This window comes from Mustelus asterias, chromosome 6 (assembly GCF_964213995.1).
Source record: "Mustelus asterias chromosome 6, sMusAst1.hap1.1, whole genome shotgun sequence".
Classification (NCBI taxonomy): Eukaryota; Metazoa; Chordata; class Chondrichthyes; order Carcharhiniformes; family Triakidae; genus Mustelus; species Mustelus asterias.
Genome location: NC_135806.1, coordinates 5,112,446 through 5,139,971, shown reverse-complemented (window position 1 = coordinate 5,139,971; position 27,526 = coordinate 5,112,446). Strand labels below are relative to the sequence as shown.

Below are 27,526 nucleotides of genomic sequence, written 5' to 3'. Positions count from 1 at the left end.
AAGGAGCCCTGGCGAGTTCCGGCAGTGCATCTTGTAGAGTACACACTGCTGCCACTGTGCATTGGTGATGGAGGGAGTGAATGTTTGTGGAGGGACTAGCAATCAAGCGGGCTGCTTTGTCCTGGATGGTGTCAAGTTTCTTGAGTGTTGTTGGAGCTGCAGTCGTTGTTGCAATTATACAGGGCCTTGGTGAGGCCACACCTAGAGTATTGTGTGCAGTTATGGCCTCCTTTTCTGAGGAAGGATGTTCTTGCTCTCGAGGGAGTGCAGCGAAGGTTTACCAGGCTGATGGCGGGACTGATGTATGAGGAGGGATTGACTAGGTTAAGATTGTTTTTGCTGGAGTTCAGACGAATGAGGGGGGATCTCATAGAAACTTATAAAATTCTAACAGGACTAGACTGTAGATGCAGGGGTCACATTCTGCGGATTCAGGGTAGACCATTTAGGACAGAGATGAGGAGACAATTTTTCACCCAAAGAGTGGTGAGCCTGTGGAATTCATTACCACAGGAAGTAGTTGGTGCCAAAACGTTGAATGTATTCAAGAGGCGGCTGGATATAGCACTTGGGGCGAATGGGATGAAAGGTTATGGAACAAAGCAGATTGTGCTATTTAGTTGGACGATCAGCCATGACTGTAATGAATGGTGTAGCAGGCTGGAAGGGCCAAATGGCCTCCTCCTATCTTCTATATTTCTGTTTTTCATCCAGGCAAGTGGGGAGTATTCCATCACACTCCTGACTTGTGTCTAGCAAATGGAAGATTAACCTCTAAACGCTGCCATGAACATTATCTGGGTGAAACTCCATCAGGAACATGAACAAGGAAGCATTGCACCCACCCTTCTTAAAACGCTGTAGATTATTAGCCTAAAGATTATTGGGGAAAATATAAACTGTTTGACCCAATGGAAGTTTAGGGGCAGGAGGTCAGGAATTGTCACAGATTCTATCGATTCAAAATTGGCCAATTGTGCCCCCCCCCTCCTCCCCGGTCGCAGATCACCCATGGCCATTCTCTGTCTGGTTGCGGTTTTGCCTGGGGTGACTGACGGAGTGTTTGTGTTTTCTGGTTTGCAGTCCCTGGACCCTGCGACCCGGAAGATCTGATCGATGGCATCATCTTTGCAGCCAACTATCTGGGCTCCACCCAGCTTCTCTCTGACAAAACCCCCTCCAAGAACGTGCGGATGATGCAAGCCCAGGAAGCAGTCAGCAGGATCAAGGTGATGACCTCCTTCTGCATTGCGTTGTCGGTGATCATGAGGTGTTCTTTGACGGGGATGTTACCCACAGTTTTAACATTAGAACTGACAAAGTTTGCGCACAAACAGCAAGGTAGACGCCCTCATTGGCAACTAAACATTTCTTACCCAATTGTTGAATCATAGAATCCCTACAGTGCAGAAGAAGGCCATTCAGCCCATCGAGTCTGCCCCAACCGCAATCTCACCTGTGCCTATCCCTGTTCCCCACATATTTACCCCACTAATCCCTCTAGCCTATGCATCCTGGACACTAAGGGGCAATTTATCATGGCCAATGCACATAACCCACACTCTTTGGAGTGTGGGAGGAAATCGGAACACCCGGAGGAAACCCACACAGACACTGGGAGAACGGGCAGACTCCACACAGACAGTGACCCGAGGCCGGAATCGAACCCAGGTCCCTGGCGCTGTGAGGCAGCAGTACTAACCACTGTGCCATTGTTTCATGTGGATAAGATTGAAGTTTTGCTTAGCAATGATTCAGACCATCTGAAACATTAAACAGAGTCTGCCCTCGCACAGTGGATGTAAAAGATCCCGCAGCCACTGTTATAAAATGAAGAGAGATTTTTTCCCAGCATCCTAGACCATGATGTGGAGATGCCGGCGTTGGACTGGGGTGGACACAGTAAGAAGTCACAACACCAGGTTAAAGTCCAACAGGTTTATTTGGTACCACGAGCTTTCAGAGCACCGCCCCTTCATCAGGTATTCTTTTCCGACCTATTCTTTTCTGACCTAATCTTATTTTAGGTAAGAGAGAGACTTACATTTCCACAGCATCTTTCAGGATGTCCCAAAGCATTTTACAACCAAAAACGCAACTTCAGACTCACCTGATGAAGGAGCAGCGCTCGGAAAGCTCGTGCTACCAAATAGACCTGTTGGACTTGAACCTGGTGTTGTGAGACTTCTTACAATATTTATCCCTCAGCCAACATCACTGTCTATCTTTCCGATTAAGCTTCTGGCCATCTACTCCAATATTTATTCATGTGGATCAGTGTCAAATTCCTGTTTGACTGTTCCTCCGGGTGCTTTTCCTAAAGGAATGCAAATTGTTAATGTCACTGTCACATTGTTGCCTGGGATCTTGCTGTGCGCAAATTGTCTGCAGTGTTTCCTACATTACAGCCGGAACTGCACTCCAAAGGCTACATCATGGGCTGCAAAATGCTTTGGATCATCCTAAGGTCATGAACGGTGCTACAGAATTGCAAATCTTCTCTTTTTCTCTCTCACTTTCCCCACACTGTTCTTTGCTCTCTCTGTATCTCTCTCTGTCCCTCTGTCTCTTTCTCTACCTGCCTCTCTCACTCCCTTTTCCCTCCCCGTCTCTTCACTCTCTATCGGTTATCCATTCCCGCTTGCTCTTCTTGCCCTCACTCGCTCTCCCTGGCTTGTCCTCTTTCTCTCATGTCCCTCTGTCGCCTCGGTCTTTGTTCTTGTGAGTTATGGAGTCTGGGGTTGCTTGTGTTTGGAGGGAAGCACTGCCTGGAGTGATTAACAGGCAGTCCGAACCGTTACACCAATCTACAGAAAGGAAAGCACCAGTCATAAGTCCCTCTAAGGGATGAATGTTCTTATTTTAATGTTGTAGCAAAATTAGACTCAAAACTGAAGCATCTGGGCACCAACTGTTAAAATCTAACCTTTAACCTTTCTCGCAAAATCCCAATTGAATGGTGGATTGTTGGAGAAGGAATCGTCTTTTTATCCTTGTGGTATTTTACAAGAGACTTAATTATGAAATAATTGTGTTCCTTTTATTTATTGCAACCAATAAGAATTTGCAGCTCTTCATGGCTTCTGTGCAATGCACCCTTCACAGGATCTTCCGCGAACCCTTAACTCCCATAATTTGTTAATTACAGGACATTTGCTTTTTTTAAACTCCGGTTCCAATCTTGATGTGGACTTATTCAAACTATTTTTGTCCCCAAAGGAGTTAAATTGTTCTGGGTTTATCAGGCGGGTCTTCTGACTGTTAGGAGTCTGTCCAACACATGTGTTGTCCAATGAGTAACCTTGACTGGTGGAATAGGCTTGAAGGGCTGAATTGCTCGCTGTTCCTCTGTCAACAGGTACCACCAAAACATAAATAAGTTAAGTTTATTTATTAGTGTCACAAGCAGGCTTGCATTAACACTGTAATGACGTTACTGTGAAAGTCCCCTAGTCGTCACACTCCGGCGCCTATTCGGGTACACTGAGGGAGAATTTAGCATGAGTGCTAGGGGCAGCATGGTGGCGTAGTGGTTAGCACTGCTGCCTCACAGCACCAGGGACCCGGGTTCAATTCCGGCCTCGGGTCACTTGGCCATGCTAAATTGACCTTAGTGACAAGGGGATTCACAGGGCAAATATGTGGGGTTATGGAGATAGTGCCTGGGTGGGATTGTTGTCGGTGTCGACTCAATGGGCCGAATAGACTCCTTCTGCACTATAGGGATTCTATGACTAATGCACGTAACGAGCACATCTTTTGGACTATGGGAGGAAACCAGAGCACCCGGCAGAAACCCACGCAGACACGGGGAGAACGTGCAGACTCCACACAGACAGTGACCCAAGCCGGGAATCGAACCCGGGTCCCTGGCGCTGTGAGGCAGCAGTGCTTGCTGGTGTGCTACCGTGCTGCCCCCATGGAGAGCACAAATGAGAACACCGTGAGCTTTTGAAAGCATGGTGGATCAGTAGCATCGCACTCTGCAATTGGTTAAGATCACAGGGCCAGAATTTGGTTAATAAACTTTAAACCCAAAATTCGCAGCCCGCCTTTCATCCAGATAGCAGCCCGTATGGATTCCTGAAAAATATCTGGGCCCAGATTTTCCTGGGATGAGGCATCTGGCCGTGAGCCCCATTAGTTAGACCTTTCCCCTTCACCGTTTAGCTCAAATTATATTGCAGCTGTATAAGGTGCAGGTGAGGCCACACCTGGAGCACTGTGTACAGTTTTGGTCTCCTTACTTGAGAAAGGATATACTGGCACTGGAGGGGGTGCAGGGGAGATTCACTAGGTTGATTCCATGAGGAGAGACTGAGTAGAATGGGACTATACTCATTGGAATTCAGAAGAACGAGGGGAGATCTTCTAGAAACATATCAGATAATGAAGGCAATAGACAAGATAGAAGCAGGGAAGTTGTTTCCATTGGCAGGTGAAACTAGAATGAGGGGGCATAGCCTCAAAATAAGGGGTAGCAGATTTAGGACTGAGTTGAGGAGGAACTTCTTCACACAAAGGGTTGTGAATCTGTGGAATTCTCTGCCCAGTGAAGCAGTTGAGGCTACCTCATTGAATGTTTTTAAGGCAAGGATAGATAAATTTTTGAACAGTAAAGGAATTAAGGTTTATGGTGAGCGGGCGGGTAAGTGGAGCGGAGTCCATGAAAAGATCAGCCATGATCTTATTGAATGGCAGAGCAGGCTCGAGGGACCAGATGGCCTACTCCTGCTCCTAGTTCTTATGTTCTTATGAATGTGTGTCGTAACTCGCTGGGAGGGGTGATCTAATGACAATGCAACAAGACGTCTGGGACCTCATGTAGACCAGCGATCTATCTCCTTAACCAATGTGGTTTAAGCATTGAGAATGATACCGAGGATCAATGGAGAAGGAAATGAGGTGAATTAGATCATATCGGGGTCAAAAAGTGAGGGAAAGAAAGATTGGATTTGGAAAGTGGGTGAGAAATAAGAAGACAAAGAAAAGAAAGAATTAAAAATAAAATTATATCTCAAACAATTTACTAACTGCGGGAATGGGACTCCATGAGTTTAATTTCTCTTTTGGGACCAGAGAGGTTGAGTAGTGTTGGAGGCAGCTCATCTTCTCAGGGCACTTCAGGATAGGGAAATAAATGCTGGTCGAGCCAGCGATGTCCACATCACATGAATTATTTTTAAAATTATTCAGACAGGGATTGGCTTAAATATTCCAAGCCCTTGTAGATAACACCCTCTTTTCCGAACTTCTGCCTCCCCTCAGCATCCATCATCGCGGTCCCAGTTCAGATTCCATTGAGTTGATTCAGTCATCAGACCAAACAAAATCACCTCTTGTTCCATGAAACCCACCCTGGACGCTCTGTTTCTCTGAAGTCCTTATGTCCAGATATTTGAAGAGGTTGGAGGAAGTGCCACAAAAAAGGCCATTATTTTTTTTCTTATTCGTTCGTGGGACATGGGCGTCGCTGGCTGGACCAGCATTTATTACCCATTCCTAGTTGCCCTTGGAGAGCAGTTAAGAGTCAACTGCATTGCTGTGGCTCTGGAGCCACATGTAGACCAGACTGGGTAAGGACAACAGATTTCCTTCCCTAAAGGAACCAGATGGGTTTCTCCCATGGTTTCATGGTCATCAGAAGATTCTTAATTCCAGATATTTTTTATTGAATTCAAATTCCATCATCTGTTGTGGTGGGGTTCGAACCCAGGTCCTCAGAACATGAGCTGAGTTTCTGGATTAATAGTCTAGCGATAATACCACTGAACAGACTGAGACTCCTTCCTTGAGAAAAAGAGTGGGCTCAGGGTTGGCCTGACCGATGCCTTTACAATTATGTAGTGTGTGCAGTAGGGTAGACGTAGAGAAGATGTTGCCATTTGAGCACAAGAGTAGCAGTTATCGACATGAGTCAATCCAATCGGGGAATTCGGGAGAAACATCTTTACCCAGAGAGTAGTGAGATGGCCGAACTCACTCCCACTGTTTAAGGCAAATGGGATGCAAGGGAAAATGGGACAAACATGAGGGAGAGAGGATTGGAAAGATCCGTCATAAAAGCAAATTACTGCAGATGCTGGTATCTGAAACCAAAAGAGAAAATGCTGGAAAATCTCAGCAGGTCCGGCAGCATCTGGAAGGAGAGAAAAGAGCTGACGTTTCGAGTCCAGATGACCGTTTGTCATAATATATAACTTTGACAAAGGGTCATCTGGACTCAATGTTTCTTTTCTCTCCTTACAGATGCTGCCAGACCTGCTGAGATTTTCCAGCATTTTCTCTTTTGGTTTTAGAAGGATACGTTGATGGGGTGAGGTGATTTAGCTTGGAGGAGAATTGTATGAAACATAAATACCAGTGCAGATCAGTAAGACTGCGTAATCTGTGTTTGATTTGATTTGATTTATTATTGTCACATGTATTGGTATACAGTGAAAAGTATTGTTTCTTGCGCACTATACAGACAAAACATACCGTTCATAGAGAAGGAAAGGAGAGAGTGCAGAATGTAGAGTTACAGTCATAGCTAGGGTGTAGAGAAAGATCAACTTAATGCAAGGTAGGTCCATTCAAAAGTCTGACAGCAGCAGGGAAGAAGCTGTTCTTGAGTCAGTTGGTACGTGACCTCAGACTTTTGTATCTTTTTCCCAAAGGAAGAAGGTGGAAGAGAAAATGTGTGGGGGGTCCTTGATTATGCTGGCTGCTTTGCCGAGGCAGCAGGAAGTGTAGACAGAGTCAATGGATGGGAGGCTGGTTTGCGTGATGGATTGGGCTGCATTCACAACCTTTTGTAGTTCCTTGCGGTCTTGGGCAGAGCAGGAGCCATACCAAGCTGTGATACAACCAGAAAGAATGCTTTCTATGGTGCATCTGTAAATGTTGGTGAGAGTCGTAGCTGACATGCCAAATTTCCTTAGTCTTCTGAGAAAGTAGAGGCGTTGGTGGGCTTTCTTAACTATAGTGTCGGCCTGGGGGGACCAGGACAGGTTGTTGGTGATCTGGACACCTAAAAACTTGAAGCCCTCGACCCTTTCTACTTCGTCCCTGTTGATGTAGGCAGGGGCATGTTCTCCTTTACGCTTCCTGAAGTCGATGACAATCTCCTTCGTTTTGTTGACATTGAGGGAGAGATTATTGTTGCCGCACCAGTTCACCAGATTGTGCCGTGTCCTCTGTGTAATTCTACATGTGTCCTTGATTTGAAAAGCTACTGCGTGTGTAATGTTGTCTGTAACAAGCACAATCCGAGCTGGGGAGACTGTGCTTATTTTCAATCGACTCCAAAAGACACTACAAGTCTTTTAAAAAATCAGTTTGGAGTTCTCATGATATCCTGAAGAGGCATTCTCCAAACCACCTCCCTCGTCTTGGAGCTGGAGGGCTTGTTTGGCAATCAAGATCACTGCCAGGCTAGAATTCCTCAGTACAACTTTCACAGACTCTGCGTGATATTTCCTGAATATTTCAAGTATTGAAGCATCGGAGAACTGATGTGCTAATTATGATAAATGTGCCTCTTACAAAAACCCAATCCCTTTGCCACTTTTTCAAAGACTATTTTCACAAGATGATGCATTGTGCATTTTAAGAATATTTCATTAATGATTTTTTTTTTTCAGTTTGTTCCTAATCGAGTGATCGCTGATCTACACGGTTTTTGTTAACCTAGTTTCAGTTCCACAGGTTTCTGGGAGTTGTGGAGAGATTTGTGTCTACAGGTTTTTTTTATAAGCATATCTCCGCATTTTTTTTTACTCCTTGGGGAATAGTTCTGGTGAAGGATTCCTGGGCTGGTTATCAGCGCGTTGAACTGTGTTGAATGCTCCTCCCTGGCGTTGGACTCGAACGCAGAGCTTCTGGTCCAGTGGGTAGGGATGTTCCCACTGCGCAACAAGACCTCCTGTATGTACAGTGATCCAGGGCTGTGACAAATACACTGTGGGCATTTCAGAAGACATCAGCTTCTATTGTTTTAACAGTACTGCACAGAAGGAGCCATTCCGTTGTTGTGCCCAATTCTTTGAAAAAGCGGGCTAATTCATCCCAAACCACTCCTCCCTGCTCTTTCCCCAAAGCCCTTTCTTTCCCCAAATCTACATCTAGTTCTCTTTTGCAAAGAGTTACTGAATTTGCTTCCACCGCCCTTTTAGGCAGGGTGTTCCAGATCACAACTCTGCACGGTGGCACAGTGGTTAGCACTGCTGCCTCACAGCGCCAGGGACATGGGTTTCAAATCCGGCCTTGGGTGACTGTCTGTGTGGAGTTTGCACATTCTCCCCGTGTCTGCTTGGGTTTCCTCTGGGTGCTCCGGTTTCCTCCCATACTCCAAAGATGTGCGGGTTAGGTTGATTGGCCATACTAAATTAACCCTAGTGTCAGGGGGATTAGCAGGGTAAATATGTGGGGTTATGGGAATAGGGCCTGGATAGGATTGTGGTCGGTGCAGACTCGATGGGCCGAATGGCCTCCTTCTGCATTGTAGAGATTCTATGAACTCGCTGCTTTTTAAAAAACGTTTATTTATTAGTCACGAGTAAGGCTTACATTAACACTGCAGTGAAGTTACTGTGAAATTCCCCTAGTCGCCACAGTCCGGCGCCTGTTCGGGTCAATGCACCCTAACCAGCACGTCTTTTGGAATGTGGGAGGAAACCGGAGCGCCCGGAGGAAACCCACGCAGACATGGGGAGAATGTGCAAACTCTACATAGGCAGTGACCCAAGCTGGGAATCGAACCCGGGTCCCTGGCACTTGTGAAGCTGCAGTGCTAACCACTGTGCCGCCGTGCCGCCCCAGTAAATGTGAGTGCGAACATGATAGCAGAGGATGGGTTTTAAAACCAAAAAGGAAATTCTCGTCATCCCCCTCAGGTTCTTTTTCCAATTGCTTACAATCCGTGTCCTCTTGTGACCGACTCCCTTGCCAGTGGAAAGAATTTCTCCTGATTCATTCTGTCAAAACCCTCCATGACTGGCCGACTCTTAACCACGCTTGAATTGGTGGTTGAGACCTAGCTTTGATGTCAGTTTGAGCTCAGCAGTGATTCTGATGTTCAGTAAATTTGGCTTTGTCATTGAACCTCCGCCACATTTTATTGCTCTGTTTAAATCATTAATTGAACCGTTGCCCAAATGTGCTTTTCGCACTGGGAGCTGTCCTTGCTTCTTGAAGCATTTATCCTTTTCGATGATAAGCCGAACATTCTATTCTCGGCCTTTTATGTCCTTTCAGGGTTCAGTGTGAGGTGCCAGAAATGCAGTGTTTCTATCCACGCCATCGCTCACAGTGAGACTGTCCCAGAATGCAGAACGTTCTCTTTCTCTCTCTCCTGCTCGCACAGCCTTTACCAATAAAGAATGACCTAGTTTTGAGAATGAGAAACCTTACAATCGCATCCAGAATATTCCGGCATTCACCAGTCTGGCAATCTGCCTTGTTTTCTGGAATGAATTTCAGGACAGATAGGTGGTGAGTTCTGACTGGAGCAAGATGGAGGCCACATAGTCTTTGGAAAGCAAGAATTCAAGGAGGGCCAAAGAACGGAGAGATCCAAGGGTGTACAGATATACATCACAAAGTCTAAACCTAATAAGGCCATTAGATTAATTTCTAGAGGGATAGAATTGAGAAGTTAAGACCATAAGACACAGGAGCAGAATTAGGCCACTCGGCCCATCGTGTCTGCTCCGCCATTCAATCATGGCTGATTTTTTTTTTCATCCCCATTCTCCTGCCTTTTCCCTATAACCCCTGATCCCCTTATCAATCAAGAACCTATCTATCTCTGTCTTAAAGACACTCAATGACCTGGCCTCCACAGCCTTCTGCAGCAAAGAGTTCCACAGATTCACCACTCTCTGGCTGAAGAAATTCCTCCTCATTTCTGTTTTAAAGGATCATCCCTTTAGCCTCTAGAAATTAATCCCAATGGTGTGCTCTAATGGCCTTATTAGACTTTGTGGTTTGTATATCTGTACTTTGGCCCAACTCGAATTCTTGCTTTCCAAAGACTATGTGGCCTCCATCTTGCTCCAGTTATGCTAAACGTGTATGGGGACTTGATTTCATTTGATTACTGTGCATTGTTCTGGTATCCCATTTACAGAAAGGATACAACGCAAGAGGGTGTGAAAGTGATATACAAGAATAGTGCCATGATTGAGAGGTTCGATCTATCAGCAATGTCTGAACCAGCTGTAGCTGTTTTCTCTAGAAAAGCAAAAGCTATGCGTTGACCTGATAGAAGTCCTCTGGGGAGGCAGTGTTTTACTGGTATTGTTACTGGACCAGAAATCCAGAGACCCAGTGGCATTGCTCTAGGGACACGGGTTCAAATCCCACCATCATCTAGCTTTTATTGGTAGAGGGATTGAGTTTCGGAGCCAGGAGGTCATGCTGCAACTGTACAAAACTCTGGTGCGGCCGCATTTGGAGTATTGCGTACAGTTCTGGTCGCCGTATTATAGGAAAGATGTGGAAGTGTTGGAAAGGGTGCAGAGGAGATTTACCAGGATGTTGCCTGGTATGGTGGGAAAATCGTATGAGGAAAGGCTGAGGAGCTTGAGGTTGTTTTCGTTAGAGAGAAGAAGGTTAAGAGGTGACTTAATAGAGGCTTACAAGATGATCAGAGGATTAGATTGGGTGGATAGTGAGAGCCTTTTTCCTCGGATGGTGTTGGCTAGCACGAGGGGACATAGCTTTAAATTGAGGGGTGAGAGATATAGGACAGATGTTAGAGGTAGGTTCTTTACTCAGAGAGTAGTAAGGGCGTGGAATCCCCTGCCTGCAGCAGTAGTGGACTCGTCAACATTAAGAGCATTCAAATGGTTATTGGATAAACATATGGATGATATTGGAATAGTGTAGATTAGAGGGGCTTTAGATTGGTACCACTGGTCGGCGCAACGTCGAGGGCCGAAGGGCCTGTACTGCGCTGTAATGTTCTATGTTCTATCAGATGATGGAATTTAAACTCAATAAAACATCTAGAATTAAGAATCTACTGATGACCATGAAACCATTTTGATTGGCTTAAAGCCCATCTGGTTCACCAATGTCCTTTTAGGGAAGGAAATCTGCCGTCCTTGCCTGGTCTGGCCTACATGTGACTCCAGAGCCACAGCAATGTGGTTGACTCTTAAATGCCCTCTGAAATGATCTAGTGAGTCACTCGAGGGCAATTAGGGATGGGCAACAAACTCTGGCCTAGCCAAATGCAACGATATAAAACAAAATAAGATTACAGGTTGGATGTAGAGAAGATGTTTTGGCTTGTGTGGGGAGACCAGAAGGGGGCGGTTTGGGAGAGGTGGGGGCATCGGATAGTCGCTAAGAAATCCAATATGGAATTCAGGAGAAACCTCTTTACCCAGAGAGTGGGGAGTATGTGGAACTCGCTCCCACAGGGATTGAGTGAGGCGAAGAGATGGAACTGGATAAATACATTGGGAAAAAAGGAGTAGAATAATAGAAAATGCTGGAAAATCTCAGTAGATCTGACAGCATCTGTGGAGACAGAATAGAGCCAATGTTTCGAGTTTAGATGACCCTTCATCAGCTCTGATGAAGGGTCATCTGTTAGAATGTAACCAGTGACAACTTTGTATTGGATGTAATGTGACCAGTGGGAACAAGATGTAAGGGTCAGCTGACCCAGTAAACCATGGAACCAATTACAGAGTGATGTTAGTCAGCTGACCAGCTGATTCACTATAAATAAGGAACTATGTAGAATTGTGGAGAGTTTGGAGTGACCCAGGGCGAGGCCCCGAGTTTGGAGGAATGATGTTTCTTTATTAAACCCTTCCTTTGATTTATCAGTTGGAGTAAGTTTTGTTGTATTTTTGTTAGCTGCATTTTGAAGAGTTCCTTCTGAAGAAACACTCCAGACTCGAAATGTTGGCTCTATTCTCTCTCCACAGATGCTGTAAGAAGTCTCACAACAGGTTTATTTGGAATCACAAGCTTTCGGAGCGCTGCTCCTAGGTGAGTGGAGAGGTAGGTTCAGAAACATAACATATATAGACAGAGACTCAACTGCAAGATAATTAATTGTGTCCTTGTCTATATATGCCGTGTTTGTGAAACCTACCTCTCCACTCATCTGAGGAAGGAGCAGCACTCCGAAAGCTCGTGATTCCAGATAAACCTGTTGGACTTTAACCTGGTGTTGTGGGACGTCTTACTGTGCCCACCCCAGTCCAACGTCGGCATCTCCACATCATGTCCACAGATGCTGTCAGACCTGCTGAGATTTTCCAGCACTTTCTGTTTCAGATTCCGGCATCCACAGTATTTTGCTTTTATATTGGAATAAAATGATATGCTAATCGGGTGAGGTGAGGAGGGCCAGTAGAAGGCTCATGTGGAGCATAAACATCAGATGGGCTGAATGGCCTGCACAGTTTATGTAATTGTGGTTGTATCCTCTAACCTCAGGTGTTTGTTTTCGCTTGTTGGATTATGTTTTGGCAAAATTACTCGCAGTGGCCTGGGTGGGATTGTGGTTGGTGCAGACTCGATGGGCCGAATGGCCATCTGCACTGTATGGATTCTATCATTCCATGACAGTGGTTGGTTGGAAATGATCACAGAATCATTGGATCCCTACAGTGCAGAAGGAGGCCATTCGGCCCATCGAGTCTGCACCGACCACAATCCCACCCAGGCTGTATCCCAGTAACCTCACATATTTACCCTGCTAATCCCCTGACACTAGGGTCAATTTAGTATGGCCAATCAACCTAACCCACACATCTTTGGAGTGTGGCAGGAAACCGGAGCACCCGGAGGAAACCCACGCAGACACGGGGAGAATGTGCAAACTCCACACAGATAGTGACCCGAGGCCAGAATTGAACCCAGTTCCCTGGCACTGTGAGGTGGCGATGCCGGCGTTGGACTGGGGTAAACACAGTAAGAAGTCTCACAACACCAGGTTAAAGCCCAACAGATTTATTTGGTAGCAAAAGCCACTAGCTTTCGGAGCGCTGCTCCTTCGTCAGGTAAGTGGGAGTTCTGTTCACAAACAGGGCATATAAAGACATGTAGATGTCTTTATATGCCCTGTTTGTGAACAGAACTCCCACTTACCTGACGAAGGAGCAACGCTCCGAAAGCTAGTGGCTTTTGTTACTAAATAAACCTGTTGGACTTAAACCTGGTGTTGTGAGACTTCTTACTGTGAGGCAGCAGTGCGAACCGCCGTGCCACCGAGCTGCCCCACTTTTTGTTTCTGAAATCTGACTTTTCTCGCCTCTCCCATTTGACGAAAAGGTCGTTACGGGAAAGCACTTGTCCTCATGAATGTCTGTAATTCCCATCTGGAAATCAACAACAATCGAAAGACTTGCCACCATTATTTTTGTTTCTATTGCTTGTCCTGTCGATCCTTGTGCACCGAGCAAACTTCTCCAACTTGTAATTGCTTCTCAACGAGTGTGTCTGTCGGTTTTTGCTCTAACTGTTCTCCTATCTCTTGTCTGTTTCATGCTAAGCAGATGGCCCAGAAATTGACCAAAAGCAGGAAGAAGGTGCAGTACCTCATCAGCTTGATGTTGTGCTTGTTGCTTTGCTATGTGCTTTTATTTTTGTTGGCCTATTGAAACTCGTTGGGGTTATATTTTTGTTTTTTTGCTATCGCTTACTTTTCTGCATCCAGAGTCCCCCAGAATTCACACAACTTGTTGTCACCTCGGTGGCTTCTTGCTTGCAGGATCCCACCGGCGTCTGTGTCGCCCACCATGGAGCCGTTAGTCATTTCCCCCTTTTGCTTTTCTCAGGCGCCCGCTCCTGGTAAAATGTCGAGTGTAAATTTCATGGCCCGTGGCAGTTTGAAGGAGTTAAAGAAACCAGAAGATAAAATGCTGGAAAATCTCAGCAGGTCTGGCAGCATCTGTAAGAAGAGAAAAGGACTGACCTTTTGAGTCCAGATGACCCTTTGACAACTTGTAATTGCTTTATCTTTTGACAAAGGGTCATCTGGACTCAACTCGTCAGCTCCTTTCTCTCCACAAAACATCAGAACCGAATTAGGCCACTCGGCCCATCGACTCTGCTCCGCCATTCAATCATGGCTGATATTTTTCCCATCCCCATTCTCCTGCCTTTTCCCCATAACCCCTGATCCCCTCATTAATCAAGAACCTACCTATCTCTGTCTTAAGGACACTCAATGACCCGGCCTCCACAGCCTTCTGCGGCAAAGAGTTCCACAGATTCTCCATACAGATGCTGTCAGACCTGCTGAGATTTTCCAGCATTTTCTCTTTTGGTTTCAGAATTCCAGCATCCGTTGCAATTTGCTTTTATGAAGGAGTTAAAGGACTGAAACTGGGGCAATTGTGCTTTTCAAATCTCTCTAGAATTCCGCGGCTGTCGCCAGCGCTCCTCTTCCGCGAGTTAAACTGATTCTTTTTGCTTTTGAGAGGGATGCCGGGAGGAGACAGGTGGAGACGGCTGATTGCTGGCTGAAATAGGGCCCTGTTTCATGGCAGTTTAATTGGCATTGCCAAGTCACCCTACTCTCCCCGTTTAGCCACTTGTACTGATGAATCTTTTGCTCTCCTTTGCTTTTCATCCCTACCCAATTCCCAGATATCTCACACAACTGGAAATCTTTCCCACCTCGCCAGCTTTGATTGCCTGCAGATGACTGGATGCAGAAAGTTTGCGATGGCTGTTTTTTTAAGATATGAAACCCTGGCTGTTATTTTCACTGCTTTTGATGTGGAGATGCCGGCGTTGGACTGGGGTGGGGCACAGTAAGAAGTCTCACAACACCAGGTTAGACTCCAGCAGGTTTATTTGGAATCAGGAGCTTTCGGGGCGCTGCTCCTTCATCAGGTGAGTCACCAGGAGATGAAGGGACAAGGCTCCGGAACCTCATGATTCCAAATAAACCAGTTGAAGTTTAACCTGGTGCTGTGAGACTTCTAACTGTTTCATTGTTTTGCGTTTCTTGCTCCTTTGACAACTTGCTTTGCTTTCTTTTAATTCATTTTTTGCCACCTAATTTTAGGAGGGGGGAGATTCCCAAAGCTTGAACCTTGTTTTTTTATTTTCTGTAACCTCCCACAGTCCCTAGTGACACTGGCAAGGCAAAGCGTTGCCATTTTATTTAATCCCTTCTCTCTGTTCCTGCAGCAAGTTGTGTACATTTCATATCCAACCAGAATGGTGTTTTATAAGGCACCTCCTTTTCTGTTTTTGCTTCGTGCTCTGGTGTTTTTTAATTATCCAGCTCCTTTTCGAACCCCGAGGTTGAAGCTTTGATGTGAGCAGTGGTTGAGGTGTTTGGTGGAAAGATATTTAAGGAGCAGATGGATAGGCCTGAGGGAGAAGGGGTTAGAAGGATATGATGATCAGGTGAGATGTAGCAGACTGGGTGGAGGTCAGTGTGGACCATAAGGGCCGTTTGGGCCGAATGGCCTGTTTCTGTGCTGTAAATTCTGTGTCAGTACTAAATTACCTCAATGAGAATCCCTGCAGTGCAGAAGGAAGCCATTCGACCCATCAAGTCTGCACTGACTCTTCAGACGAGTATCTTACCCAGGCCCACCACCCCCCACAATTTACCATGGCCAATCCCCCTAACCTGCACATCTTTAGAATGTGGGAGGAAACCGGAGCACCCGGAGGAAACCCACGCAGACACGGGGAGAATGTACAGACTCCACATGGACGCCAAGGGCTTTTAAAATATTTTTTCTCATGTTTTACTTCCATTATTCACATCATCCCCATTCTGCAGGAATGTTTGAACACTAATGGCCAATCCACCTAACCTACGCATCTTTGAACACTAATGGACCAACTTATCATGGCCAATCCACCTAACCTGTACTCTTTGGACAATAAGGACCACTTTCCCATGGCTAATCCATCTAACCTATGCATCTTTGAACACTAAGGGACACTTTAGCATGGCCAATCCACCTACCCTGCACATCGTTTGGAGTGTGGGAGGAAACCGGAGCACCCGGTGGAAACCCACGCAGACACGGGGAGAACGTGCAGACTCAGCACGAACAGTCACCCAAGGCTGGAATTGAACCTGGGTCCCTGGCGCTGTGAGGCAGCAGTGCGAACCACTGTGGGTCAGGGGACAATTGAGATCAGAGTTGGACTGTTCAGGAGAGAAGTTAGGAAACACTTCTTGGTGCAAAGGCTACTGGGTGTGTGGCACTCTCTCGCATGGAAAGCAATCGATGCGCACTCAGTTCATCACTTTAAATCTGCGATTGATAGATTTTGACTGAAACAGGAGTGTGAAAGGATGTGGAGGCAAGCCAGGTGGATGAAATCAAGATACAGGTCAGCCATGACCTTTCTGAATGAGGGGACAGGCTAGAGGGGCTGAATGGCCTACTTCCTGTTCTTACACACAAGACCAACCTTGGGCGACTTGTCCTCTGGGTGTTCTGTATTCTGATGGGTCGCTTTTAACCTTCGCTCGCTGCTTCCTTATGATAAGGTGCAAAGCTTCTCCTTAACACTCTGTCAGCGCAACATGTTAGCTGGATTACCAGCCGTCTTATCAACGCATTGCAACCCTAATTTTTTTATTTATCCGGATTGTTGTTCTATGCTTTGATAAACGTATTTAAACCCAGCTTTGTTTCAGTTTATCCTTTTAAATAGAATCCGAACCCAATCACATTAAGTAAGCTTAAAATGCATGAGCGTTTGGCTGATGTGAATCTCTCTCTCACTCTCTCTCTCTCTCTCCAGTGAATGTGAAAATTTAATATTGATTGACATGCAGCTCGTATTAACTGAAGCGCAGGTAATTAATTACCTGTCCATCAGTTCAATGTCACGGGCTCAGTGCGGTAAGACCTCAAAATAAGAGGGAGTCCAGAAAGACAGGTGGCAAACCACCAAGCCTGGAACTCGGCCGTTCATGGGTGACGCCAGGACACACTTCACACAAAGGGGAGTGGAAATCTGGAACTCTCTCCCTCTTGTCAATCTAAAACTCCATAATTTTAGTTGGATGAAGGGTATTTGGGAGCCAGGGAGGGTCGGGTGGTGTTGAATCGGCCATTTGGGGGCTCAAGCAGCCCATTGCTAATCTCCACGTTTGCTCTTTGTGGAAGTATTATCGATAGGAAGCTTCCACGAGGGGTGAAACCTGAAGGATGATCAATAATTTTGTGTCGGTGGTGTCAGAAATGTTTTCAGAGTGTGTTAGTAGCAGCTGTGTCTCAGTAACGGCCTCCTGAGTCTTGCACTTTCCTATTACAGGCCGCCGAAGGAGAGGCCCAGCCTATGACGGAGGTTGACCTCTTCATCTCCACTCAGAGGATTAAGGTGCTCAACGCCGACTCGCAGGTAAGGGCCAGGATTGGAGGATAAGAATTTCAGCCCATTGAAGTCTGCCTTAAACAAAAAACCCATTGGTGATATAAAACACATCTTGTAGTTGATAAGTAAGAACCACCGCCAGTGACTCAGTGGATGAGAGGGCTACTCACTAAGCCACAGCTTAAACCAACAAGCCAAGCCTTATTGAGTTGCCTTTGGAGGTGTTATCAATGGGCAGAATGGACCCTGGGCGCAAATTTTAAAATGGATTAAAGTTGCAATTTATTCTCCTGACAATGAAAAATGAAGTAAAGTGTTTCCTGACCCCCCAAAGCCTGTCCATCATCTACAAGGCACAGGTGAGGTGTGTGATGAAATACTGTCTGCTTATCTGAATGAGTACAACTCCAACAACACTCAGGAAACTCAATGTGATCAGGAGAAAGCAGTCTGCTAGACTGAAACACCATCCACCACCTACAACATTTACTCCCTTCACAACTAGTACACCGGCAGCAGTGTGGACCATCTATGAGACACACTGCAGCAACTCACCAAGCTTCCTTTGACAGCACCTTGCAAACCTGTGACCTCTACCACGTAGAAGTACAAGGGCTGCAGACACAAGGGAATACCACCCCTGGAAGTTCCCCTCCAAGCCGCACACCAACCTGACACGGAAATATATCACCGTTCCTTCACTGTTGCTGGGTCAAAATCCTGGAGCTCCCTTTCTAACAGCACTGTGGGTGTACCTACATCACGTAAGAACATAAGAACTCGGAGCAGGAGTCGGCCATCTGGTCCCTCGAGCCTGCTCCGCCATTCAATAAGATCATGGCTGATCTTTTCATGGACTCCGCTCCACTTACCCGCCCGCACACCATAACCCTTAATCCTTGCCTTAAAAACATTCAATGAGGTAGCCTCAACTGTTTCACTGGGCAGGGAATTCCACAGATTCACAACCCTTTGTGTGAAGAAGTTCCTCCTCAACTCCATCCTAAATCTGCTCTCCCTTATTTTGAGGTCATGCCCCCTAGTTCTAGTTTCACCTGCCAGTGGAAACAACTTCCCTGCTTCTATCTTATCTATTCCCTTCATAATCTTATATGTTTCTATAAGACTGCAGAAAGCGATCTTGTAGATCGCTATGTCCTGACCTGTTAGAATTTTCCTTCGCTGAGTTTCATCATTGGGAGAGCTTGGCTGCCAACTCCCCTCGATTTGGAACCTCCTGAGGTGCAAGGTTCTGTTTTAGATAATCGGGCAGAGAACTGATTTATTGTCAAACCATAGCAAATGTCAAATTATGGCGATGAAACAAGTCATTGTAATTCGTAACATCGTTAATATAGACAACCTTTAAAATAAAAACAAAGGACAAAATAATAAAAGGATTAAACAATTTCAGTAAACAAATAATTACAGTAAATTGCAAAATGTAGCTCTTAATTTTCAGAATAAAACAGAACATTTTGTATCGAAATTCATAGATCACATCTTGCCAGGTTGAGTTCCTTAAATTCTCAATCATTCATTACCATTGGTGAGTTTTGGAAAGTAGGCTATTGGGCTGTCTCGAAGTCTACCTGTTCTATATCCTACTTGCGGAATGGTGTCCTTTCTCAATTCCATCGCACATTTGCATTTAAATTTAATGTTTATTTATTAGTGTCACAAGTAGGCTTACATGAACACTGCATTGAAGTTACTGTGAAAATCCCCTAGTCGCTAACTCGGCACCTGTTCGGGTACACTGAAGAAGAATTTAGCACGGCCAATGCACCCTAACCAGCACGTCTTTTGGACTGTGGGAGGAAACCGGAGCACCCGGAGGAAACCCACAGAGACATGGGGAGAATGTGCAGACACCGTACAGATAGTGACCCAAGCCAGAATTCTGGGTCCCTTCGGTTACTTTAATCTATTGCTGTCTGTTTCAGAAACGCTGTTAGCTGTTAAGGTCTCGATCACTCCCTTCAGCATGAAGAGGAGGCCATTCAGCCCCTCACAGCTGTTCCACACCATTCAGTTAGTTCACGGCTGAGCTGCGTCTCCAATCTATTTACCCACCGCAGTTCCGTATTCTCTCTCACCACTCTCCTCAGCAATTTGACGGGGAGCTGAGCCCTCGTGGAGCTGGGCTGGTACACTTAACGGAATGCTGAGCTTAGAAAACCTCAAAGAAACCAGGTCTCCAGCCCGATTATATGTCCATCTTATCCCTCTTGGTGTCAACCTGATTCAAAAGGAAAATGAAGACATTTAAAAGATCGATCCCATTCACCTCACTCTCTTTCCCCATCCCCCCACCACCTCACTCTTTCCCCACCCCCCCACCACCTCGCTCTTTCCCCAGAGTCCCTGCAAATTTGACCTTTTCAAATCCATTTACTTTTCGGAAGATACGATGGAAACTACTTCCACCAGCCTCTTCAGGCAGTGCATTCCAGATCACAACTCCCTCCGAAATTAAATTCCCCATCTCCTAGCTTGCTCTCTCACCAATAATCTGGAAATGGATTCTTCTTTTCCAGTCTGAAGGTTGCGGGTTTGAGTCCTACTCCAGTGACTTGAATCCAAAGCTCTCAGGCCGACATGCCCAGTGCCATTACTGATGGAGCGCTGCCCTGTAAACAATCCCGTTGCACTAATTCAAGGGAGGGCGAAGTGTTTTCCCCTTGTCCTGGCCAATATTCACCCCTCAATAAATGTCAACGAACCAGGTAATTTGATCTTGCTGTGCGCAAATTGACAGCAGCAATTGCTACATTATAATAGTAACTACAATTCAAAAGTATTTCATTGATTGTAAATTGCGTTGGGAAATCTCGAGGTTGTAAAAGGCGCTATAGAAATTCATGTCCTTTTTTTTCCTATTACCAAAACCTGACATGATTTTGCCCATCTCTATTCAATCACCCTTTCACCCTCTCTGCTGTGGAGCGGAATGTCGGGTCCAATCTTTGGCCTACCAATGGTCAACTTTCTTCTTCCTCATTGGCTAACTGTCCAAGCGTTGGCCTCTCCCCGTGTTGCACCTGGCCAGCAAGAGAAGGAGGATTGAAGGAAAAGTGGAAGGAGAAAGTAACTGAAGAGCAAGGCTGAGAGAGAAGGAGAAATGAAGGAATGGAGAATAATGTGGTGGGGGAAGGAGTGGGAGCTGAGAGACTGGGCAAGGATTGAGGGACCTAGGTGTACAACTGCAGTGACCTTTGAAGGCAGCAGGATGTATTGAGAAAGTGACTAGTGAAGTGGATGGGATACTAGGCTTCATAAACAGAGACATTGAATACAAAAGAGGGGAGTTATGCTGGATCTTTGTTAGACTCCGGTTAGGCCACAATAAAATTTCACATCCAGTTCTGGTCACCAGATTTGAGAGTCCTGGGGCGGGACTTTCCGTCCACGCTCACCCTAAGACCAGAAAATACCGCCTGAGGTCAAGAGACGTTTGCATGGTCCGTATCCGGCCTGCCGCGATTCCCGTGGCGGCCAGGAAGGGAAAGTTCCGCCCCTAGAGAGGATGTGGAGGAGATTCACCAGAATGATTCCAGGGAAGTGGGATTCTAGTTATTAAGTTAGGGTTGTTCTCCTTGGAGCAAAAGGAGGCTGAGGGGAGATTTGATAAAGGTCTACAAGATTATGACAAGTTCAGATAATGTTGGCAACTGGTCCCATTGGCTGATGGTACAAAAACTGAGGGACGCAGATTTAAAATTGAGTTGAAAGATGTTGGGAGCAGGGATGTGAAGAAAGACATTTCTACAGGAGTGATACCGTGCTGGAACTTGCTACCTACGAGGGTGGTGGAAGCGGAGATATTGAATTATTTTGAGGAGAAATTGGATGGGGTACTTGAAGGAAATAAGGGATAGAGTTTTTTTTAAAGTTTATTCTTTAGTGTCACGAGTAGGTTTACATTAACACTGCAATGAAGTTACTGTGAAATTCCCCTAGTCGCCACACTCCGGCGCCTGTTCGGGTACACTGAGGGAGAATTTAGCACGGCCAATGCACCTAACCAGCACGTCTTTTGGACGGTGGGAGGAAACCAGAGCACCCGGAGGAAACCCACGCAGACACGGGGGGAACCTGCAAACTCCACACAGACAGTGACCCAAGCCAGTAATTGAACCCATGTCACTGGCGCTGTGAGCCAGCAGTGCCAACCACTGTGCCAACCAGGATACAGCAGGGTGTGGGGAACTGGGGCTGACTGGACAGTGGGCTGGCATGAACTTGGGCTGAATGGCCTGTATGAGTTAGTGACTCTGTCTAAAGGAGAGAGTGAAAATTAAACAAGCATGGGGGGGGAGGGGAAGCGAGAAAGAAGAAAGAAATATAGATTGAGAAAGGAGGCTGTGGTTTTGATCGGATGGCGTTATCTCTGGCTCTGGGGAGTAGGAGATAATGCTTCTACAACTTGGCAAGGCTGGTTTAAAACTGCAGATCTATGCATTAACCGCACAAAGTGATGTACAGCCCTGGTGTCAGCGATGAGAGATTCCATTATGTGGGGAGACTTGGGCTGTTCTCCCTTGAGCAGAGAAGGTTAAGGGGAGATTTGATAGGGGTGTCCATAACACTGCGATGAAATGAATAAAGAGAAACAGTTTCCATTGGAAGAAAGGCAGGTCCAGAGGTCACAGAGTTAATGTGAATGACTGAAGGGCCAATGTGGAGATGATGGAAGTATTTTTTGTCACTCAGTGAAGGGGGAAAAAACAACTCGCAGCGAGTTGGTGTGATTTGGAAGGCGCTGCATGAAAGGGCGGTGGAAGCAGATTCAATAGGAACTTTCAAAAGAGAAATGGGGAAAGAGTTGAAGGGAGAAAAAACACAGCGGAAGAGTATTAGTGAGAGAGGTGGAACGAATTGGTTAGCTCTTTCAAAGAGCTAGCACAGTCGCAATGGACCGAATAGCCTCCTGTGTTGAATCAAAGTATTCAGCGAAACAGCTTCCTCCCTGACAACTCAAACAGTGCGGGGTCAGGGAGAGGTCAGAGCCTCGGCCATCCCTATCCTGCTCCAAGCTATTATAGGAAATGGAAAACTTAATGCTTTATTTGTACTTTGCTGAAAGCCATGTCACTATCACTTAGGCTGCACTGGATGGATTTGATGGAATGCAGTCTTAACACATCACCCGAAATGTTCAGCTCTGAGCTGTAAGCAAGGATCCGTGGCCTTGCCCCGTGACAGCTAATCACCTCTTTGCTCTTTGACAGATTCGCTTGTGTTCCAAACCAGCTCTTTGATTTACAGATTGTGGCATTTTGCATTTAGCTAGTGGTCGCATGTCTGCAAAATTCTGGCTGTGTTCAAATCTGTGATGATTTCTGCTCAGTGCCCTGGCTTGTACGTGATGGAGTGGGACTAGAGGTGGGTGGGTGTACCTGTATTTCTGTATCTGTGTGAGGGGGTTTGTGTGTGTATCTGTCTTGCGTTGTGGAGTCTGAGTGTGGGTGGGTGGTTGTCTATGTGCCTAGAGTGGTAGAAATGCATGTCCGTGTGGGTTGGCTGTTGGTGCATGGGTGTATTCATGCATGGGTATGTACATGAGTGTAGGTGAGTATCTGTCTGCGAACGCGCGTGTCTGTCTGCGAGCGCGCATGTCTGTCTGCGAGCGCGCGTGTCTGTCTGCGAGCGCGCGTGTCTGTCTGCGGGCGCGCGTGTCTGTCTGCGGGCGCACGTGTCTGTCTGCGGGCGCGCGTGTCTCTGCGAGCGCGCATGTCTGTCTGCGGGCGCGCGTGTCTGTCTGCGGGCGCGCGTGTCTGTCTGCGAGCGCGCGTGTCTGGAGACTGGTATATGTGTGTGTATATATTAGTGTGGGCTGGTGTGTGTGCGTCTGACTTTGTTGGTGTGTGTGTGTCTGTAGGTGTGGGTATAAGAAGGTATAGCTGAGTGTGTGGCTATGTGTGTATGCATGTGTATGTGTATGCACACGTGCAGGTGCATGCACGTGCACGCTCACGTGTGTGCGTGCCTGTGTGTCTGTGTGCGTGCCTGTGTGCGTGTGCGTGCCTGTGTGCGTGTGCGTGCCTGTGTGTGCGTGCCTGTGTGTGCGTGTGTCTGTGTGCGTGTGTGTCTGTGTGCGTGTGTGTCTGTGTGCGTGTGTGTCTGTGTGCGTGTGTGTCTGTGTGCGTGTGTGTCTGTGTGCGTGTGTGTCTGTGTGCGTGCCTGTCTGTGTGCGTGCCTGTGTGCATGCCTGTGTGTGTGTGTGTGTGCCTGTGTGCGTGTGCATGCCTGTGTGTGTGCGTGTGCATGCCTGTGTGCGAGCGCGTGCGCCTGTGTGTGTGCGTGCCTGTGTGTGTGCGTGCGTGCGCGCGTGCCTGTGCGTGCGCGCGTGCCTGTGTGTGTGCGTGCGCCTGTGTGTGTGCGTGCCTGTGTGCATGTGGTGGGGTGTGGGGAGAGCTGTGTGCTGGTTAGTTGATCAGTGTGTGCAGACGATAAATGCTGTTTGTGATCGGCTGCTCGATTCAACAGGGTCGACCAAAATACGTAGTGGCAAAACTCCCCACGCAGCGTGAACCCACTGAAACCGATGTTCATCGAGTAGAATAAATGCCACTGTAGAGTACACGTCACACCCTGAAAATGCTGCCAACCTGAATCACATCTGGAAAGAAAATGTATTGTTTCCTAAATGAGAGGGTTTTCTGTAATTTACAGATTGACAGAAATGGAGAGATTTCTGTGAACTGTTTTGGAATGTGTGGAGAAATAATGGATTGGTTGCTGCAAAAACCCTTCTGCTTTGGGTTTCTCAAATTGATGGTGTTTGAACTTGCGATGTTTCTGCAGAGTTTGTACCTTTTCTTCCTCCATTCCTTTTCTCAGGAAACGATGATGGACCATCCCCTAAGGACCATTTCGTACATCGCAGACATTGGGAATATCGTTGTGCTGATGGCCCGTCGACGCATGCCCCGTTCCAACTCCCAGGACAATGTGGAAGCATCTCACCCCTCCCACGACGGAAAGAGGCAATACAAGATGATCTGTCACGTCTTTGAGTCCGAAGATGTACGTAGAACTTCTACCTTTGCAGGAGAGGCTTTGCTTGAATTGTTCTGGTGTTGGGCAGGGAGTGGGGGGTGGTTCCATGGCGCAGATAGACCAAAAAAGCTGCGTATCTTAAAGCAGAGACGGCCAGGAGAAGATTTGGTAAAGGTGCTCAAAATCATCAGTCGCGTAGGCACAGAGAAACTGTTTTCCGTGACTCAAGGGCACCAGAGACAAGAAAAACATTTGAGTAAGAAGGGAGTAGTTAGGATTTGGAATACCTTGCCCAGTAGGGTGGTGGACGTAGATTCATCCAGATCCATCCAAAGGGAATTGGATAAATACTTGAAGGGGGTGCAGAAAGGGAAATGGACAAAGACGATACAGCACAGATGTGATGGGCTGAATAGCCTCCTGCGCTGTACTGTTCGAGAGATATATCTGCCCCTACAAAGCAGCTCCTAACAAAACATTCCAGTCAAAGTGTTAACCTTTAATTGATTACATCTGTACCGAGTTCCAGGTGATTTTTTTTGTCCTTCATTGTTAAGTAAAACAGGAAAGATAATGGCTGAAATCAACCCCGAAATTGTTGGATTAACTCAGCATCTGTGGAGAGAGACACCGAGCTAACGATTCGAATCGAAGGTGACTCTTCCTCAGAGCCGAAGAGAGGGAGAAAATGTTCCGAAGAAGAATTGTTCTGGACTCGAAACTTTGTTTAAATTTCAGATTCCCGGCACCCGGAGTATTGGCTCAGGGATGTGGACAGGTTCGACTGTGCGCTCATTGGGAGCTGCTGGTCGTGTTCAAAACGGACAAAGAATCTGAACTTCAAAAAAAACCTCTTAAATCAAATCACTGCATCGCAACCAATCAACTATTTTGGGAAATGTAGAATAGTATAGAATCCCTACATTGCAGGAGGAGGCCATTCGGCCCATCGAGTCTGTACTGGCTCATTTTACCCAGGCCCAATCATCTGCCCTATCCATGTAGCCCTACGCATTTACCCCACTAAAGCCCCTAACCTGCACATCTTTAAAACACTAAGGGGCAATTTAGCATGGCCAATCCACTGGGACTGTGGGAGGAAGCCAGAGCACCTGGAGGAACCCCACGCAGACACGGGGAGAATGTGCAAACTCCACACACAATGCAACCCAGGCCCCTGGTGCTGTGAGGCAGCAGTGCTAACTAACCACCGTGCAGTCCTGACATGCCATCACCACACCCAGATCCCTCAAACCCCACCACCACCACCAGCACCCACTCCCCAGACTGTTATGAAATGATTAGACTGCTTATACAATGACATGATGTGGAGATGCCGGTGTTGGACTGGGGTAAACACAGTAAGAGTTTTAACAACACCAGGTTAAAGTCCAACAGGTTTATTTGGTAGCAAATGCCATTAGCTTTCGGAGCGCTGCTCCTTCGTCAGATGGAGTGGATGTGCATCCATCTCGGTGGTTGTAATCTTGGGGTGGTGTTTGACTCCGAGGTGAGTGTCTGGATACATATCTGCGATGCCACTACAGCCTTCGACTCCCAACACCATCACACCAGCCAACTCGATCTGCTGCTGAAATTCTCACCCATGCCTCGAGACTTGACCCACCCCTGTCCACCTCCCCAGCTTCAATCATTCCACCATTAGTTACTGTGCCTTCAACCTTAAACTTTGGAATTGCTTCACTGAACCTCTCATCCTCTCTCTCTCGCTTCTTAAAAGCTAATTATTGACACCTATCCTACTCTGTGTGTGTGTGTGTGTGTGTGTGTGTGTGTGTGTGTGTGTGTGTGTGTGTGTCACATTGCTTTATGATGTCACTGTGAAATGCCTTGGGGAGTTGTTATTTTGTTAAAGGCGCTATATAAATGCAAGTCGTTGTGTTGCTAATGAAAGCTGATTGATTAGAATGGGATGGTGGGTGAAGGAAAACAGAAGCTCTGGACGCTCCCGGCATTGGAAACGTACAGAAGATGGCAGTGCCTTTGAAAGAGCAAGAGAGGTGAGCAGGCTTCCCAATTCACTGGCTGATGGAGACAGGACCACCAATATTGCACAAGTCTGTGTGGGCTGGAAGAATTACTCTGATCTCCTCCAGCCCTCACACCCTCCAGGATTGCTGCAATTTCCTCCAATTCAGCTCCTTGCACATTCCCGACTTCCATCGCTCCTCCATTGACAGTGCTGCCTGGGTCCGAAGCTCTGGGATTCCATCCCAAAACCTCTTTGCACCTCTCTGCTCTCTCTCTCTGGCTCTCTCTCTCTGGCTCTCTCTCTCTCTGGCTTTCTCTCTCTCTGGCTCTCTCTCTCTCTCTGGCTCTCTCTCTCTGGCTCTCTCTCTCTGGCTCTCTCTCTCTGGCTCTCTCTCTCTCTGGCTCTCTCTCTCTCTGGCTCTCTCTCTCTCTGGCTCTCTCTCCCTGGCTCTCTCTCCCTGGCTCTCTCTCTCTGGCTCTCTCTCTCTGGCTCTCTCTCTCTGGCTCTCTCTCTCTGGCTCTCTCTCTCTGGCTCTCTCTCTCTGCTCTCTCTCTCTCTCTGGCTCTCTCTCTCTGGCTCTCTCTCTCTGGCTCTCTCTCTCTGGCTCTCTCTCTCTGGCTCTCTCTCTCTGGCTCTCTCTCTCTCTGTCTCTGTCTCTCTCTCTCTCTCTGTCTCTTTGTCTCTCTCTCTCTCTGTCTCTTTGTCTCTCTCTGTCTCTGTCTCTCTGTCTCTCTCTCTGTCTCTCTCTCTGTCTCTCTCTCTGTCTCTCTCTCTGTCTCTCTCTCTGTCTCTCTCTCTCTGTCTCTCTCTCTCTGTCTCTCTCTCTCTGTCTCTCTCTCTCTGTCTCTCTCTCTGTCTCTCTCTCTGTCTCTCTCTCTGTCTCTCTCTCTGTCTCTCTCTCTGTCTCTCTCTCTGTCTCTCTCTCTCTTCTCTCTCTCTTTCTGTCTCCGTCTCTTCTTCTGTCTCCGTCTCTCTGTCTCTCCCTCTCGGTCTCTCCCTCTCTGTCTCTCCCTCTCTGTCTCTCCCTCTCTGTCTCTTCCTCTCTGTCTCTCCCTCTCTGTCTCTACTCTCTCTCTCTCCCTCTCTGTCTCTCCCTCTCTGTCTCCGTCTCTCTTTGTCTCCGTCTCTCTCTGTCTCCGTCTCTCTCTGTCTCCGTCTCTCTCTGTCTCCGTCTCTCTGTCTCTCCCTCTCTGTCTCTCCCTCTCTGTCTCTCCT

The 27,526-nt window shown here is 46.9% G+C and overlaps 1 protein-coding gene across 2 annotated transcripts in view; it reads left to right on the top strand.

Annotated features, from left to right (window-relative positions):
• The window catches only part of apba1b (amyloid beta (A4) precursor protein-binding, family A, member 1b), a 180,731-nt gene that overhangs the window by 112,493 nt on the left and 40,712 nt on the right, over nt 1-27,526 (top strand). Inside the window, exons 5-8 of one of the 2 annotated variants that reach the window (XM_078213970.1) lie at nt 1,084-1,229; nt 13,506-13,538; nt 17,254-17,340; nt 24,160-24,345. In XM_078213970.1, the coding sequence (XP_078070096.1) occupies nt 1,084-1,229; nt 13,506-13,538; nt 17,254-17,340; nt 24,160-24,345 (452 nt within the window). The remainder of the gene's footprint in view (nt 1-1,083; nt 1,230-13,505; nt 13,539-17,253; nt 17,341-24,159; nt 24,346-27,526) is intronic. The other variant, XM_078213968.1, reaches the window with a different exon arrangement.